Here is a 15,601-nt window from a genome sequence, read left to right on the forward strand (position 1 = left end):
TATCATGGTAAACGTCTGGAGGCAAGGACTGTGGGCTGTAGCACAATTCACAACAACCTAAACATGCTCTATGGAAGATTATCTCAGACGTATCTGATATCTGTGCCTTCACTCCCCTTCACCTTACGTATTGGAGTGTAATCGCCACCTCATGCCTTCGTTGTTTAGAAACTCATTAACTTGAGTGGGTGGCCCGTTGAGTGAGAGGAGACTACGAATCCAAAGGTCCGTCGTTCGATCTCCAGATGGTTCCAAAATTGTTTCTTTCACTTGCAGCTTTTTCTGCATGTGGCAATACATTGTTAATGTGTATATACAAACTCTCGCCGTGTTTCGGAGTGCACGTTTAACTATAGTTCATAGGTCCCCTGCAAATGACGAAATCAGTTCAGAGATCAAAGAATAACAAGAGTATTAGACTTATAAGAGGACCATCCCTAGTGAAACCCTGAGGTCGTCAAACCAAAATTGAGGCTGAGTACAGCTTTGCGTTATTAACTTCACGAGTTTGAAAGTATGCCTCAGAAGGTAAAATAACATTGACCAGTGCCTGGAAACCGGCATTTAAAGAACGGAAACAGCGTAGGAATGTGTCTCGTGATAGAAACAATGACACTGAAAATGACATTTCATCGTTGGCCACAATGATCACTACTACATCTGTTACAGCTGAGGGAGTCCGTTAATTATTCGACAGTTAGTTGCTAGCTGCGCGGGATTAGCCGACCGGTCTCAGGCGCTGCAGTTATGGACTGTGCGGCTGGTCCCGGCGGAGGTTCGAGTCTTCCCTCGGGCATGGGTGTATCTGTTTGTCCTTAGGATAATTTAGGTTAAGTAGCGTGTAAGCTTTGGGACTGATGACCTTAGCAGTTAAGTCCCATAAGATTTCACACACGTTTGAACATTTTTGAGTTCGTTGCTTCCCCAACACAAAGGTGGTAACCGTGTAAGGCTTAGATTTTCACAGAGAATTAATGTGACAAGTGCGCGAGCAGACCTAGTAACGATCCCACTCCACACACACACACACACACACACACACACACACACACACACACACACAGATAATTCGTCGTTGTTATTGAAGTTTTCACGCAACCTGCAGGAGATATTTAGTACCTATCTACCCGTCTTCCATACGGCCGCACTGATATTCTTGTTCAGAACGATCGAAAAGTCCGCAAGGCAGCAATGACCTCTCGTGCGAGAGCGCTGGCTCGCGCGTGTTTGTGTTTTGTGTTGGTCGGCACGTAGGGGACCGTCGGAGTGGGGGCATCGGCGCGAGGTGGCTCTGGGGCCGAGCAAGGTCAGGGCAGCGGGTGACGTCATCGGCGCACGTGCATCGATTCCACCGAAACCGCACCGAGCGCTGCTGCAGCCTGCGACTTCGTTCAGGAACTGCTGAACAAGGGCCTTCAGCAATCCGCTGGACTGACTGTTCCAGAGCATGTCCCTCAGGAGAAGCACTTGAATCATCGATAATCAAGAGTAATTTATAAAGTGCTCCATAAAAAATTAAACAGGACCAGTACTGTTAATGGGTTCATGATTTGACCTACCATCAGTTGCTAGTTCAGACTTTCAGCTACCTAATACGTTTGTTACCTAATGAAATATCCCGTTAGTTGTTGGCAAATTATTGGCGTGGTGCAAGGCTTGACAACTCGCACTCAATCTAGCGAGATCCCACAGTACCCTTCTCTTTTCGAAGCGCTGGTCTCTCATCGCGGTGGGAGAGCCGCTGCAGACTTTCGAAAGAAAGCTGAAGCCTTACGTCAGAGCGAGAAACATGATCGGACGGCGTTGATGGTGGCGCACTGTCTGGGAATTTGAGTTCGAATGTTTGTCCGGCACATAGTCCTACCTGCAATTCATGGATTAAATTTATTGCTATTTTTAGGTACCTGATTTACTCTACGTCTAAGCAAGCTATCGTCGTGTTTGGCGGAGGGTACTTTGTGTAACATTGTCACTTCGCCCTTCTGTTTTAGTCACGAATGGGGCGCGGGAGAAAGATTGTTGGCGAGTCTCCGAATAAACTTGAATTTATCTAATTTTACATTCATAGTCTTGTTGGGAGATATATGTAGGAGCAAGCAATATATTGGTTGATACTTTTAGGAACGTACGCTCTGGGAATGTAATAGTAAAGCACACCTTGGTGCCCACCGCTTTCGCGCTTGCTGAACGAGCCTGTGGCGAAATGAGCTGCACCTTTTTGAATCTTGTCTTTTTCTTGTATCAACCTTATCCGGCACAGATCGCAGACGGACGGTTAGTATTCAGGTATTGGTCGAACGATGTTTGGTTAGCTACTTCCTTTGTTGTTGGACGACATTTCACGAGGTTCTCCCCGTGAATCTGTCTGACATCTGCTGGTTTTGCGATTACTTTTCTGTGATATTTCCAGTAAAAATCCCTACGTACACATTCTCCCAGATATTTAATGGACATGATTTCTTCCAGTGATTGCTTAGCAATCGTGTAATCATACAAGAGCGGGTTTTTGGGCCCAGTTATATAAAGCACGGTATATATTTAATTGCCAATCCGTGACTCGAGCGTCGATACTCCGCAGGTTTTCCTGCATTTCGCCACAGTTTCCTAGCGTTTGCCACTTCTCCGTATGCAGCGGTATCATCCTCGACTCAGTCTCTTGGATATTCCGACTTTCATCTCTAAGGCAGTTATACGCAGAGGGTTATGGCGCTGAGAAACAATCGTTAAGAAAAACATCCGATACGTTGCGCCATTTCAGAGTTAATTAGCATTGAAGTTAGCTCATCAGGCCGTTGCGCGCATATTCAGTTGTTCGCATACCGTAGATCAGGGGTAGTCACCTTTTTTTTTTACCTATCGCCCACCTTTGTATCTCAGTAGTAAAATGTAACCGCCCACCGGTTCCACAACAATGGCGATTTATGAAGGAGGGAAGTAACTTAATTACATAAAATGTATAAAGCAGTTACACAAGTTTAAAGCATATAACAATAAGTATTTACAAATACTTTGTTGGATTGTATGAAAACCAATGGAAATGTTTTTTGAAATCCATACCGCCTGCCGCCCACCGTGAGGGCTGGAACGCCAAAAAATGGGCTGTAGGGACCGTGTTGATTACGTACTGGCGTAGATGATAGCGCACGAGAGTGCTCAGCCTTTTTTGCTAGAGTTCGATTCTTACTACCCTCCCATGTCCAATTTTTGTATCGCCCTCTCGTTCGGTTTTAGGAAACCGAGCGAAGAACACATTTGGCGACATCGTTTCTGGGGCTGCTCGAATTTACGCTCCGTTGGGTAGCGACTTCCTAATATAATCACACACCTGGTCTGATATTCCGAAACTCAAGGAACAGGACAACAATCCGTATCCCCTTCCCCCCGCAGAGTGCTAAATTTCTCAGTATCTAGTCATGTTAATGTGACCACCTGTGAAAAAGTTGAATAACCCACCTTTTATAGCGCGGACCGCTGCGAGACGTGCAGGAAGAATGTCTTTGAGATCTGGAATGAACCTACAGGGATGCGCAGCCTCGCTGACTCCACTGCCGCTGCCCGCTGCGCTAGGTTTCTCGGTTGAGGATCAGTGAAACACACAGCCCGATCAAGGTGGTCGCACACATTCTCGATTGGGTTTAAATACAGGTGTTTTGGTGGCCAGAGCAGTACAGTAACTCACGCAGGTGCTCTTCGAACCACGCACGTTCAGTGCGAGCTGTGCGACACTGGCCGGCCGCGGTAGCCGTGCTGTTCTAGGCGCTCCAGTCCGGAGCCACGCTGCTGCTACGGTCGCAGGCTCGAATCCTGCCTCGGGCATGGGTGTGTGTGATGTCCTTAGGTTAGTTAGGTTTAAGTAGTTCTAAGTTCTAGGGGACTGATGACCACAGCAGTTGAATCCCATAGTGCTCAGAACCATTTTGCGCGACACGCTGCATTGTCCTGCTGGTAGATGCCATCGTGCCTAGAAGAATCTACATCTACATGACTACTCTGCAATTCACATTTAAGTGCTTAGGAGAGGGTTCACCGAACCACAATCATACTATCTACCATTCCACTCCCAAATAGCGCGCGGGAAAAACGAACACTAAACCTTTCTGTTCGAGCTCTGATTTCTCTTATTTCATTTTGATGATCATTCCTACCTATGTAGGTTGGGCTCAACAAAATATTTTCGCATTCTGAATAGAAGTTGGTGACTGAAATTTCGTAAATGGATCTCGCCGCGACTTTAATGACTTCCATCCCAACTCGCGTATCATATCTGCCACACTCTCCCCCTGTTACGTGATAATACAAAACGAGCTGCCCTTTTTTGCACCCTTTCGATGTCCTCCGTCAATCCCACCTGGTAAGGATCCCACACCGCGCAGCAATATTCCAACAGAGGACGAACGAGTGTAGTGTAAGCTGTCTCTTTAGCGGACTTATTGCATCTTCTAAGTGTCCTGCCAATGAAACGCAACCTTTGGCTCACCTTCCCCACAATATTATCTATGTGGTCTTTCCAACTGAAGTTGTTCGTGATTCTAACACCCGGGTACTTAGTTCAATTGACAGCCTTGAGAATTGTACTATTTATCGAGTAATAGAATTCCAACGGATCAAACTGAACATAGGGAAAGACTGGTCCCCACGGAAAGTTCCATACTTGTCATTCTCGAAGGCACAATGAGTCATCACAAGACCACACAGGGGACGTCAAGAAAAGATTCCCGAGACCATATCGCTCCCTCCTGCGGACACGATCCTTCCGACGGTTGTACCAGGGACATGCACGACAAAGGTTGTCTGTCCGATGGAGCGCAACACGTGACTCAACTGAAAAGGCCACCTGTCGCCACCCAGTGGACGTCCAGTTGCGGTACTGGCGTGCAAACTCTACCCTTCGTTGACGTTGACGTTGGCAGCAGCAGCATTTCTCGATATCTTTGGATGGACATAGTGTTTTCCGGGTCGGGTGTGTCAGTAGTTCCGTTGGGACGGAGCAGCAGTGAGGTCCGACTGTGCGAAGACATGCCGGAACAGCTGAAGGCACGCAGGCGGCACGCACAGACACTGCTGGATTGAGGGGTTATAGTTGCGAGGGCGACAACCTAGTTCTCCACATGACCCAGGACGTTTGAATTGAGGGAACATTAAGCCAGTAGTGAAACCTCCACTATTTTGAGATCACGCCGTTTGTTCACGTGTTGCTGCTCGCAGGGTTGCTGAGACGAAGAGCAACGAGTGGAGTCTTTGGAGTTGGCGATATTAATTAGCCGTTCTCCAACTTTCATTATTAATCATTAAATTCCTTGTGTTTATTGAAGAAGTTCAATCAGTGGTATTTTTCTGCTTAGCGGTCACTAATGCCCCAGTTACCTGCCACGGAGGTTAGCGTATTTCGTGGCAGTGTACCTTTCCTCGCCTTGCCGCTGCTACCCGGTAAGGCATGTAGTTAGACAGCCTCCTTGATTGTGGTTTGGATATTTCTTTTGGACTACTTTTGGATGTTCTAAACAACGAATTCAGAAGACACAGTGCTGTGTGCTGGCTCCGCTTGACTGCGCTATTCCATTGTTGTGTTGGTTATCAGACGTTAGGTAGATGTTGCAAGAGTGTTGGCCGGCGTTTAAACTGTCACTAGTTCGAGTTGCCATCCGGTTAAGTGGATACAGCTCTTGGTTGCCTGTCTCGTCGTTTACGAAGTTGAGCGAGTTTCCCACGTCGGTTTAGTAAACACTTGTCCAGTGTTGCTGAAAATTTAGGAATAGTCGTCAAAAATAAAACAAATTTGTGGATTTAGTTCTAAATTTTCAAACTGTATCTTCTGTGGTATTTCCTAGCCGAACGACTGTTTGATTTTAAACACACCCCGCAGCAGCTGTGCAACACACAGAACCTGGGAAACATCAGATTTTATATTGTTGAGCACAAACAAGTAGTAGCTACCTTCTGTTATCTGCAGCTCCTCTCAAGACCGCTGCATCTCTGGCAGCTTTACAAGAGCCACACTAATAGCGAACGCGCCGCCGCCAGTTGAAGAGTAGCCACTCGAGACAATTTCACTCTTTAAAAATGCCACCATGAATCATTGGTGACTCCCTTTTATATTTCCTCGGCGTTTTAAGGGCGCTGTAGCAAGTGGAGGCGGTCGTAACCCGTCCTTGTTTATGGTCTGCCACTGGACTGCCAGTTTAGCAGCGCGCTTCACTCCATACGGCAGCGAGGATTGGAGGGAGAGACGGGAGAGGGGGGGGGGGGGGGGGCGGCGACCTTCTGCCTTCTCATACAGTGGTTCTGACGACGTAGCTCTGCGTTGCTTGTCGAATATCTCCCATTCGAAACATTGCAACTATTCGAGCGTGTGAAATTAAGGATCGAGTCTGGAATGGTGCAAATTTTAAAGTACGATCAAAAAGTTTGCGTTCGAGATCGTTGCTGTAGCGTATATGCAAAGTTGTGCGACTCCGATGCGGATGAATAAACGCAGCCCTGTAGGCAAGGGGTTACTGTAGCATTCGTGTCTCTCCGCCGTGCGGAAATATGAACTGTGGCGACGTTATTGCCAAATGCGTACCAACTGGATCAACGTACTGTTTTTGCTTTCTTGTTTGCCGAAGAACAAATGCCGGTAGACATCCATTGGAGAGTAAAGAGTGTGTATGGGGTAGTAAGTCTGTCGAAAGCCAGCGTTGTGGAAGGGTAGCCAAATTTCCTTCTGCTCCCCAGTCACGCCCCCATATCGCAAATGTAGTGCAGGGGTTACGCCCAACTCGAGTGGGAGGCACACGAGCACCATTCCTACAGTTTTGATCTTACCCATGCGACTGTCACCCCTTTGATCGCTTAAAAATGGCTTTGGGGCGTGAACGATTCCTGCCAGATGAGTATGTCCAGTACGTAGTTACGCATTTCTTCACGTAGCAGGACATAGCGTTTTACCTAGCGGCTATCTTCAACATGGTGCGTCGGTGGGATGATGCCTCAATGCTCAGAGCGATTCCGATCCGTAAGGCCTTCGAACGGAAGCTTCTTGATCGCTTCTTGTACACCAGCGACCACCGCCTACGTTCGACGTCAACATAAAATAACTACTCATCGACGACTGATGTCGGCACTAACTGTGGAGGGTATAAAAAGCCTGTCGCAGGGGAGGGGTGGGAAGGGGGGTAGGAACCCGGCAATGCGGAAACGGAGGAATTTGTCTTCTGACGGCTAAGTTGGTAAACTGTTCGCATGGCAATATGGCGCTATCCAAATAGGTGCCGAAGCAATTGTGCTGCAACACAGATCATAGATGATGGATGTGAACGCGGCTGCAGAGATATACAGCGCCGACTAGGGGTGCAACTGTTGAGCAACTGAACGCCCAGAAGATGACGCAGCGGGATACCGACACTGTCTCCTCAACGGCCGTTCAGCAGACGTTGCTGCGTGTAGTCCTAAGCAGGCGCCTGGTTCATGCGCCCATGCTGACAGATGTTTATCGGCGACGAAGGCTGGAATTTGCACGTCAGTAGCCGGCCGTGTTGACTGAGCGGTTCTAGGCGCTTCAGTCCGGAACCGTGCTGCTGCTACGGTTGCAGGTTGGAATCCTGCATCGGACATGGATGTGTGTGATGTCCTTAGGTCAGTTAGGTTTAAGTAGTTCTAAGCTAGAGGGGACTGATGACCGCAGATGTTATAGTGCTCAGAGCCATTTGCACGTCAGTACCGCAACTGGACTTGACAGAGGAATCGTGGTTCATGCTCCATCGGACAGAAGGCTGTTGGCGTGTACAGCGTGAAACTTCTGAAAGCATATACCCTGCAACAATGTTCGGGAGAGTCCAGGCCGGAGAAGGAAGCGTTATGGTCTGGGGAATGTTTTCGTGGCATTCTCTGGTTGGTCTTGTTGTTCTCGAAGGCACAGTGAATCAACACACGTATGCATCTATCCTTGGATACAATGTCATCTCTACATGCAGTTCACCTCTCCTCGGCACTATGGTATCTACCGGCAAGATCATGTAACGTGTCACACGGCTCGCAGTGTACGTGCGTGGTTCGAAGAGCACCTGGACGAGTTTACTGTACCCTCCTGGCCAACAAACTATCTGGATTTAAACCCAGTCAAGAATCTGTGGAACCTCCTCGATCAGGCTGTTCGTGTCTGGACCCTCAACTGACAAACCTGGTGTAGCTCGCACTGGAATCGGTGTGGTTCCACATCCCTGTCGCTACCTTCCAGAACCTCACAGACTTTCTTGTTGCATTTTTCGCAGCGGTCCGCGCTTAAAACGTGATTATTCAGGCTTCTCACATGGGCGGTCACATTAATATGACTGGATAGCGCAGTTATACTTAAAGATAATTGTAAAACGATTTTAGAAATTTCAATTAAGCCCTACAGTAAAACATATACGAAGGTTAGCAAACACACAGACTTGGACGTGTAGTTAAAAATAAGGATCGGTTCGTAAGGATTTATACACAGAATTTTTCTTTCATGTAATTGAAAGCAATTAGCTGATAATTCCAAAACAATGTACAAACATATTTTACATATACGAAGTGTGTTCAGGAAAGTAATGATAATTTCGTAATTCCATGTGTTGTATTAGAACGTTTCGCACGATAGTTTAGTTGTTGGTCTTGCTAAAACTGCTTAAAAAGTTTACATACAGTGTTAGCCATATTGGCTGCTAAGTATGTTGTCAGCTGTCAAAAAGGTTACATGTGTGTTCGTAGCATCGACGATTATTTATTTTCTGTTTAAACGGATCGGAGAACTGGTTTTAAAATTCTGCTGTAGGAACGGAATGAAGAGGAGGAAAGTTTTAGAAGCGGTTAATATTATTTTTTGAGTCTACTATGAGTAAAACAAGGATTTAACATTGGTATAAGCGAATTGAAGACGATCTTGAAGGCATTGAAGTTGCTCCAGCGCATCTTCAATCTATGAAATCGTTGAAAAAGTTCCGTTACTGTGAACGATCGCCGAGTCACAATCGTAGATTTCGCTGAAGATGTTGGCATTTCATTTCGCTCTTGGCGTGATGTCCTTAAGGGTGTTTTGAGTATGATACGTGGGACAGCAAAATTTGTTCCAAAACTGCCGAATTTCGAACAAAAATAGCAGCGACTGTAAGCTGTTCAGGAATTTCTAGATGGAGTCAACAACGATACATAACAACTCTAAACGGGTCAAAACGGGTGATGAAACATGGGTTTACGGGTTGTACGTTAAAGCTAAGGCTCAGTCGTCTCGGTGAAAGGAATCTGGATCGCCGGGACCTACAATGTGCGACAAGTGCGGTCAAATGTGAATGTTACGTTCACTGTGTTCTTAAATTTTAACGATCATGAGTTAGTACCACAAGGTCTAACGGTCATTAAGAAGTACTACGTAAAAACTCAACGCTGTTTGCATGGAGCTATCCTAACAAAAAAGCCGCGTTTGTGGCGGAACAATCCATTGCTTTTGCACCACGATAATGCACCTGCTCACATTTCGTTGTTTGTTCGTCAATTTTTTGTCACAAATTTTGCAATGATGCCCCAGCCCTCACTTTCGCCAGACAATTTTTCTGTTCTCAAAAATAAACTTTTAAGGGACATCGCTTTATAAGCATACATGAGATTAAAAACGCATTGCTGAGGGAGCTAAAAGCTATTCCCAAGATAAGAGTTCCAGAAATATGTCGGGGGTTGGAAAAAGCATTACCGTAAGTGTGTAATGTCCAGTGGAATTATTTTAAAAAATGTCTTTTTATATGGCTCTTGCATGGTGTAATTGGTGTAATCTTCAACTTTTGAGACCTAACAGCATAATCAGGGAATAATGGGGGGGGGGGGGGGGGTGGCTCTCGGTTTGACATGGAATTCTAACAGCGTTTGCTTTAAGGAATTCCTTACTTCTACTACAGAATTTATAGCTGCTGTCAAATGTGGACTGTTTTCAGAGAGAGAGAGAAAGAAAGAAAGAAAGAGAGAGAGTCGCGCACCTGTAAACATACTGCTTGCGGCTGCCCCTATAGTTATGCAGACCGTCAATCTGTTCAGATTCAAAGCCTGCGAAGTTCCACTATATGCCTGACTTGACAGTGGACGCAGACAGGGCAAGACAGCGCGGCGTGCTTTTAGTTTTGTGTGGTGCGTTCTCTTATAGCGTAGCGTACTGTACTGACAATAATAATGGTTTCATGATAATGAACTTGGTTGCAGTAACGCCATTGTTCTGCATTAAAGCAACGTTAAGTCAAATATTTCTCAGCCAACAGACAGCATTACATAACATATAAGAAGAGAAAATATACAAATTATCTGAAAGAGAAAATTAGACTTTTTTGAAGAAGAAAGAGCGCATGCAATGAATGCACAAGGAAAGATTGCGCCTAAAAGGGAGCAGAAGTGGCAGACTGTGTAAGACTTACTAAGGCACTGTATTGCTCACTACCAAAAGTAAAAGAAGCAGCACTTCATTGACATTCACGGAAAATCCTTAGTGCTATGTGTAAAAGACAAGCTGCCTCACAGGAACAAAGTGGTCGTAAATTGCTTTCTGTCTCAAAGTAGTATAATGTAATGTGTAACTGGATTGTACTGTATTCTTAGTAAGTACCATACTTTTACACATTCTGTGATGATGAAAGTTGAATTTATTATAAGCCTGCTCGGAACTAACTAATGTCTTGATAGAATACTGTAGCGAAAACACTTCTTGTTGACCCCAGAAATATATATCTACCCGCGTTGCGCGTTAAATTGAGCTTCGTCAAAAGCATTTGTGAAAGCCGTCGGTTAACATTCACGTCGATTCATGTACTGGGTGATCAGAAAGTCAGTATTTGAAAACTTAATAAATCACGGAATAATGCAGATAGAGAGGTAAAAATCGACATACATGCTTGGAATGACATGGGGTTTTTATTAGAACAATAAAAGGTATTGCTAGACGCGTGAAATATCTCTTGCGCGCGTCGTTTGGTGATGATCGTGTTCTCAGCCGCCACTTCCGTCATGCTTGGACTCTCAGGTCCCCAGACCTCAGTCCGTTCGATTATTGGCTTTGGGGTTACCTGAAGTCGCATGTGTATCGTGATCGACCGACATCTCTAGGGATGCTGAAAGACAACATCCGACGCCAATGCCTCACCATAACTCCGGACATGGTTTACAGTGCTGTTCACAACATTATTCCTCGACTACAGCTATTATTGAGGAATGATGGTGGACATATTGAGCATTTCCTGTAAAGAACATCGTCTTTGCTTTGTCGTACTTTGTTATGCTAATTACTGCTATTCTGATCAGATGAAGCACCATCTGTCGGACATTTTTTGAACGTCTGTATTTTTTTGGTTCTAATAAAACCCCATGTCATTCCAAGCATGTATGTCAATTTGTACCTCTCTTTCTATATTATTCCGTGATTTATTCAGTTTTTAAATTTATACTGACTTTTTGATCACACTGTAGTTGTAAGAGAGGCATCCAAGAGTCAATTAAGCAAAAATAAAGAACTATTTGTAGGAACGCAAATTACGGAATTACTGTCTAAAAATTTTCTTTGTTTTTTTTTTGCATGCAACGCGTCACTTAAACTGCCTTTCTTGAATGGTCGTTTGGAATTCTTTTCGGATAACCTTGGCGCCATAGTGACGAACATGGAGAACTGTTCCACAATGACATTTCTTAGGTAGAAATGCGTTAAGGCGAATGGGCTACCGCAGTGTTTCACATGTAAAAAAACAGCTTTTATGTTTTTGAACTTCCACTGCTATGGGTGTGAGTCCTGAATCCTCCGTGGTCATGCTGACTAACTTTTATGAATTTATTTGTAAAAGTATAGACAGTGGAAATTAAAATGCCCTCGGGTGCCTCTTCAGCTCCAAGCCAGCCCGTTTGACGTCCTACCCTCTTTAAGTAGTGAATGTGCGCGCCCGTAGTGTGACAGAATTGTTGTCACAAATGGCCGTCGAGTAACATATTTAAATCAAGTGTTCAAGAGATTACCAGAATGTTCTGAAGAAAAGAAAAATGCTTACAGTTAGTTCCGCACGCTTTTGCTCGCGACCAAAAACAACGACGCGTTGACACCTGCCACGACTTGACTGAAATTCAAAACGCGGGAAATTCTTTCCTGGAAACAAAAAAATATAAACACCACCGGTGACGACACATTGTGTTGTCATCACGAACGTACCACAAAACGACGAACTACAGAAATTCAAATGAATGGTCAACGCTTTGACGACATACCGACTTTCAAGCATGTCATGTGCGAGTTGAACACCCAAAAGACAGTTTCGCATGGTTCTGTGAACTTTCTACTCAAGTGACTGTCGACTATTGAGGATACCTGAACCATTAAAAGACACCACCTTAACTTTTCTCTGTTTTTATTAACCTGCTCCTACTCTTTACAGGGTACTAGCGTTGTAACAAATCTCATTAGAGAGCTTCCTCTGAAAATACACTCCCTAAATTTGGAGAAAACACACTAGTCTATATTGTTCTGTACAAGAAATAGTCATAACCACCAACCTAAAAAAAAGCTATGTAAATGTAAAATGACTTGTTCTACATCGTTAAGATTTAACGTGTAAAATGAACATAAAACAAACAAACAATTGGTGTAGCACTTGAACAGGAGCCTGTAAACAGAGCAGAATTTTCCAATTTTTTGGGTATTCATATTGTAGTCGAATTAAGTCGGGTGATGTTGAGGGTATTAGATTAGGAAATGAGACGCTTAAAGTAGTAAAGGAGTTTTGCTATTTGGGGAGCAAAATAACTGATGATGGTCGAAGTAGAGAGGATATAAAATGTAGACTGGCAATGGCAAGGGAAGCGTTTCTGAAGAAGAGAAATTTGTTAACATCGAGTATAGATTTAAGTGTCAGGAAGACATTTCTGAAAGCATTTGTATGGAGTGTAGCCATGTATGGAAGTGAGAAATGGACTATAAATAGTTTGGACAAGAAGAGAATAGAAGCTTTCGAAATGTGGTGCTACAGAAGAATGCTGAAGATTAGATGGGTAGATCACATAACTAATGAGAAAGTATTGTATAGGATTGGAGAGAAGAGAAGTTTGTGGCACAACTTGACCAGAAAAAGGGATCGGTTGGTAGGACATGTTCTGATGCATCAAGGGATCACCAATTTAGTATTGGAGGGCAGCGTGGCGGGTAAAAATCGTAGAGGGAGACCAAGAGATGACTACACTACGCAGATTCAGAAGGATGTAGGTTGCAAGTGAACGGTGGTCACAAGATTGAGACGTCAGTGTATAGAGAAGGCTGCGCGCCAGGGTCGGATGACAATACACCGTCAGGCGTTCATTGTTTACGAAATTGTTATGCATCGTGTGCGTTGCATTGTGCTCCCTCGTACTGAAAGGTGCATGGCGCAAAAGCGTGTCCAGCTGTAGAAATGCTGGGAGTGAGTCTGCGTGAGCTGTGCAACATGAGCAGTGTGGTGTCACGTCGATCGTCACTCCGTTTAGTATCGAGACTTAACAGCCACGAATATTCTACGGCAAGAAATTTTCAGTGAAAAATCACTGAAGCAAAGAGTGACACATATTCGACTAATTGTCGACATATTCACCCCCGTCCCTGCAAACGCCAGAGCGAAAGTTTGTAATTTTTTTTTTTTTTTTTGATCCGCTTAAATAAGAGATCCGCATGGCTGCTATTGGGGCGCCGCTGTTAACTGTTGGTCGTCGTTGGCAAAACAGTCAATCGAGAGATTAATTCAACTTGTCGAGACGACCTCGGAATTCTTGAAGAATACAGTCAATCGTGTGTGTTATCTCTAACACCCTTCAACTCATATTCTGAAGTTACTGTGCGAAAAACATTGGACGTGGTCAACAAAAAAATCAAAATCAATGGCACAGGTCGAAACAACGACCGCTACACAGATGCCGCGCGGGGTAGCCGCTCGGTCCAGGGCGCCTTGTTACGGCCCGCCCGGCCGCCCCCATCGGGGATTTGAGTCCTTCCTCGGGCATGGATGAGTGTGTTGTCCTTAGTTTCAGTTACTGTAAGTTAGATTAAGTGGTGCGTAAGCTTACGGACCGATGACCTCAGCGGTTTAGTCCCATAAGACCTTTCACAAATTTCCAATTTTTTTCTACACTGATGACATTGTAATACTTGCTGACAATATACACCTGCAGCTTCTTCTAAATAGATTGAACATCACCGGCAAGCAGTTGGAGCGTGACATAGGTTAAAAAACCTACAGGCATTAGCAAGAAGTGAATAGACAATATGACCACAAACTTAGATGGGAACATTAGTGAGTCAACAACATGACGGATCAAATGCAGGCTAACGGAAAAATAGGGCAATGATGAAGAATTGCGACGAGAATTGTAGTGTCACTTCTCAGTTGATATTACACAGGCAGCATTTCAGAAACTGTTATCTGCCACGCAACCACAATAATCAGTTTGTTATGCATGTATGGACTGTGAAGTGCTGTGTCACTGGTCCAGTTCTATGGAGCAGAATTCCGAACAATTTTAACCTCATCCATTATGAACATATGCCACATGTTAAAGAACTCAGAGGTACAGCATGTGACAAACGATGAGGTACTTTCAAATATAAAAGTAGTTTTACTGGTTTGTTATTTACGTTTGCATGTCTACAAAAAACTAAATGAAAGATTATTCATCTCAAAAAAAATAAATATCTTGTAAAGTGTGCTTTTGATTAAAGACGTTTGATGATACTGAATAATTTCCTCTCCCCTCCTCCGTAGGATTCTTCAAAGTAAAACTAAAACCTCACAGAGATAACAAGGCAGGGTTTAATTTCATGTTGTTTTTCCTTTCTTACAGAACTCGACTCGGCGAGAGGATGGTGAGCATGAGCTCAACACTCGTCGAGACGGTCTCCATCAACTATGAAGACTTCAACGAGAGTTTTCTCACTTGTGGAACTTGCCTATGTAAGTAGCCAGCCCATTCCATCAATCATGAAAGAATATAATTAACAACAGTCATTTCGTTATCGGTCAAAATTTGAACAGCAGCTGTCTATTCTTTTAGTTTTGTTTAAAGCGTAATCTTCCAAAAAAATTCCAATGTGTGCCATCTTAAAATTGTCTATTTATCTTCGCTACAGGTGTAAACATTCAGCTGTATATCTCAGTTTATTTACTCAACTTTCTTGACATCAGCAGTTTGTGAACAGAGCTGCAAACATTTTCATTCTTTTACTATTGGCATGGCAGTACAAGAAAGTTACCATGTCAAATGTGGTGTCTTGCCCTCTCGTCTCGTATATGGTGCCTAAGGGATGCTGCGTTCTCGAATGCTATACAACAGTTAAAGCTAATAACATTAGTAGTTTAATTTCAATAAAGTAGATTGACAATACTTAACTTTGAAATGACAATGACGTCGCAAGCGATGGGCGACATGCTACATAAATCCGTCTCCTTTGCTATATATAATGTTCAAGCAAGTTTTTGTTTATTGTTGTTGTTGTTGTTGTTGTTGTTGTGGTCTTTAGTCCTGAGACTGGTTGGATGCAGCTCTCCATGCTACTCTATCTAATGCAAGCTTCTTCATCTCCCAGTACCTACTGCAACCTACATCCTTCTGAATCTGCTTA

The 15,601-nt window shown here is 44.2% G+C and overlaps 1 protein-coding gene across 4 annotated transcripts in view; it reads left to right on the forward strand.

Moving 5' to 3' along the window:
* Positions 1 to 15,601, forward strand: part of LOC126355180 (tripartite motif-containing protein 2-like) — a 427,732-nt gene that overhangs the window by 334,096 nt on the left and 78,035 nt on the right. For all 4 annotated transcript variants that reach the window (XM_050005394.1, XM_050005393.1, XM_050005395.1 and 1 more), the window contains exon 2: positions 14,824 to 14,933. In XM_050005394.1, coding sequence (XP_049861351.1) covers positions 14,824 to 14,933 — 110 coding nt within the window. The remainder of the gene's footprint in view (positions 1 to 14,823; positions 14,934 to 15,601) is intronic.

The sequence above is a fragment of the Schistocerca gregaria genome, chromosome 3 (assembly GCF_023897955.1).
Source record: "Schistocerca gregaria isolate iqSchGreg1 chromosome 3, iqSchGreg1.2, whole genome shotgun sequence".
Taxonomy (NCBI): domain Eukaryota; kingdom Metazoa; phylum Arthropoda; class Insecta; order Orthoptera; family Acrididae; genus Schistocerca; species Schistocerca gregaria.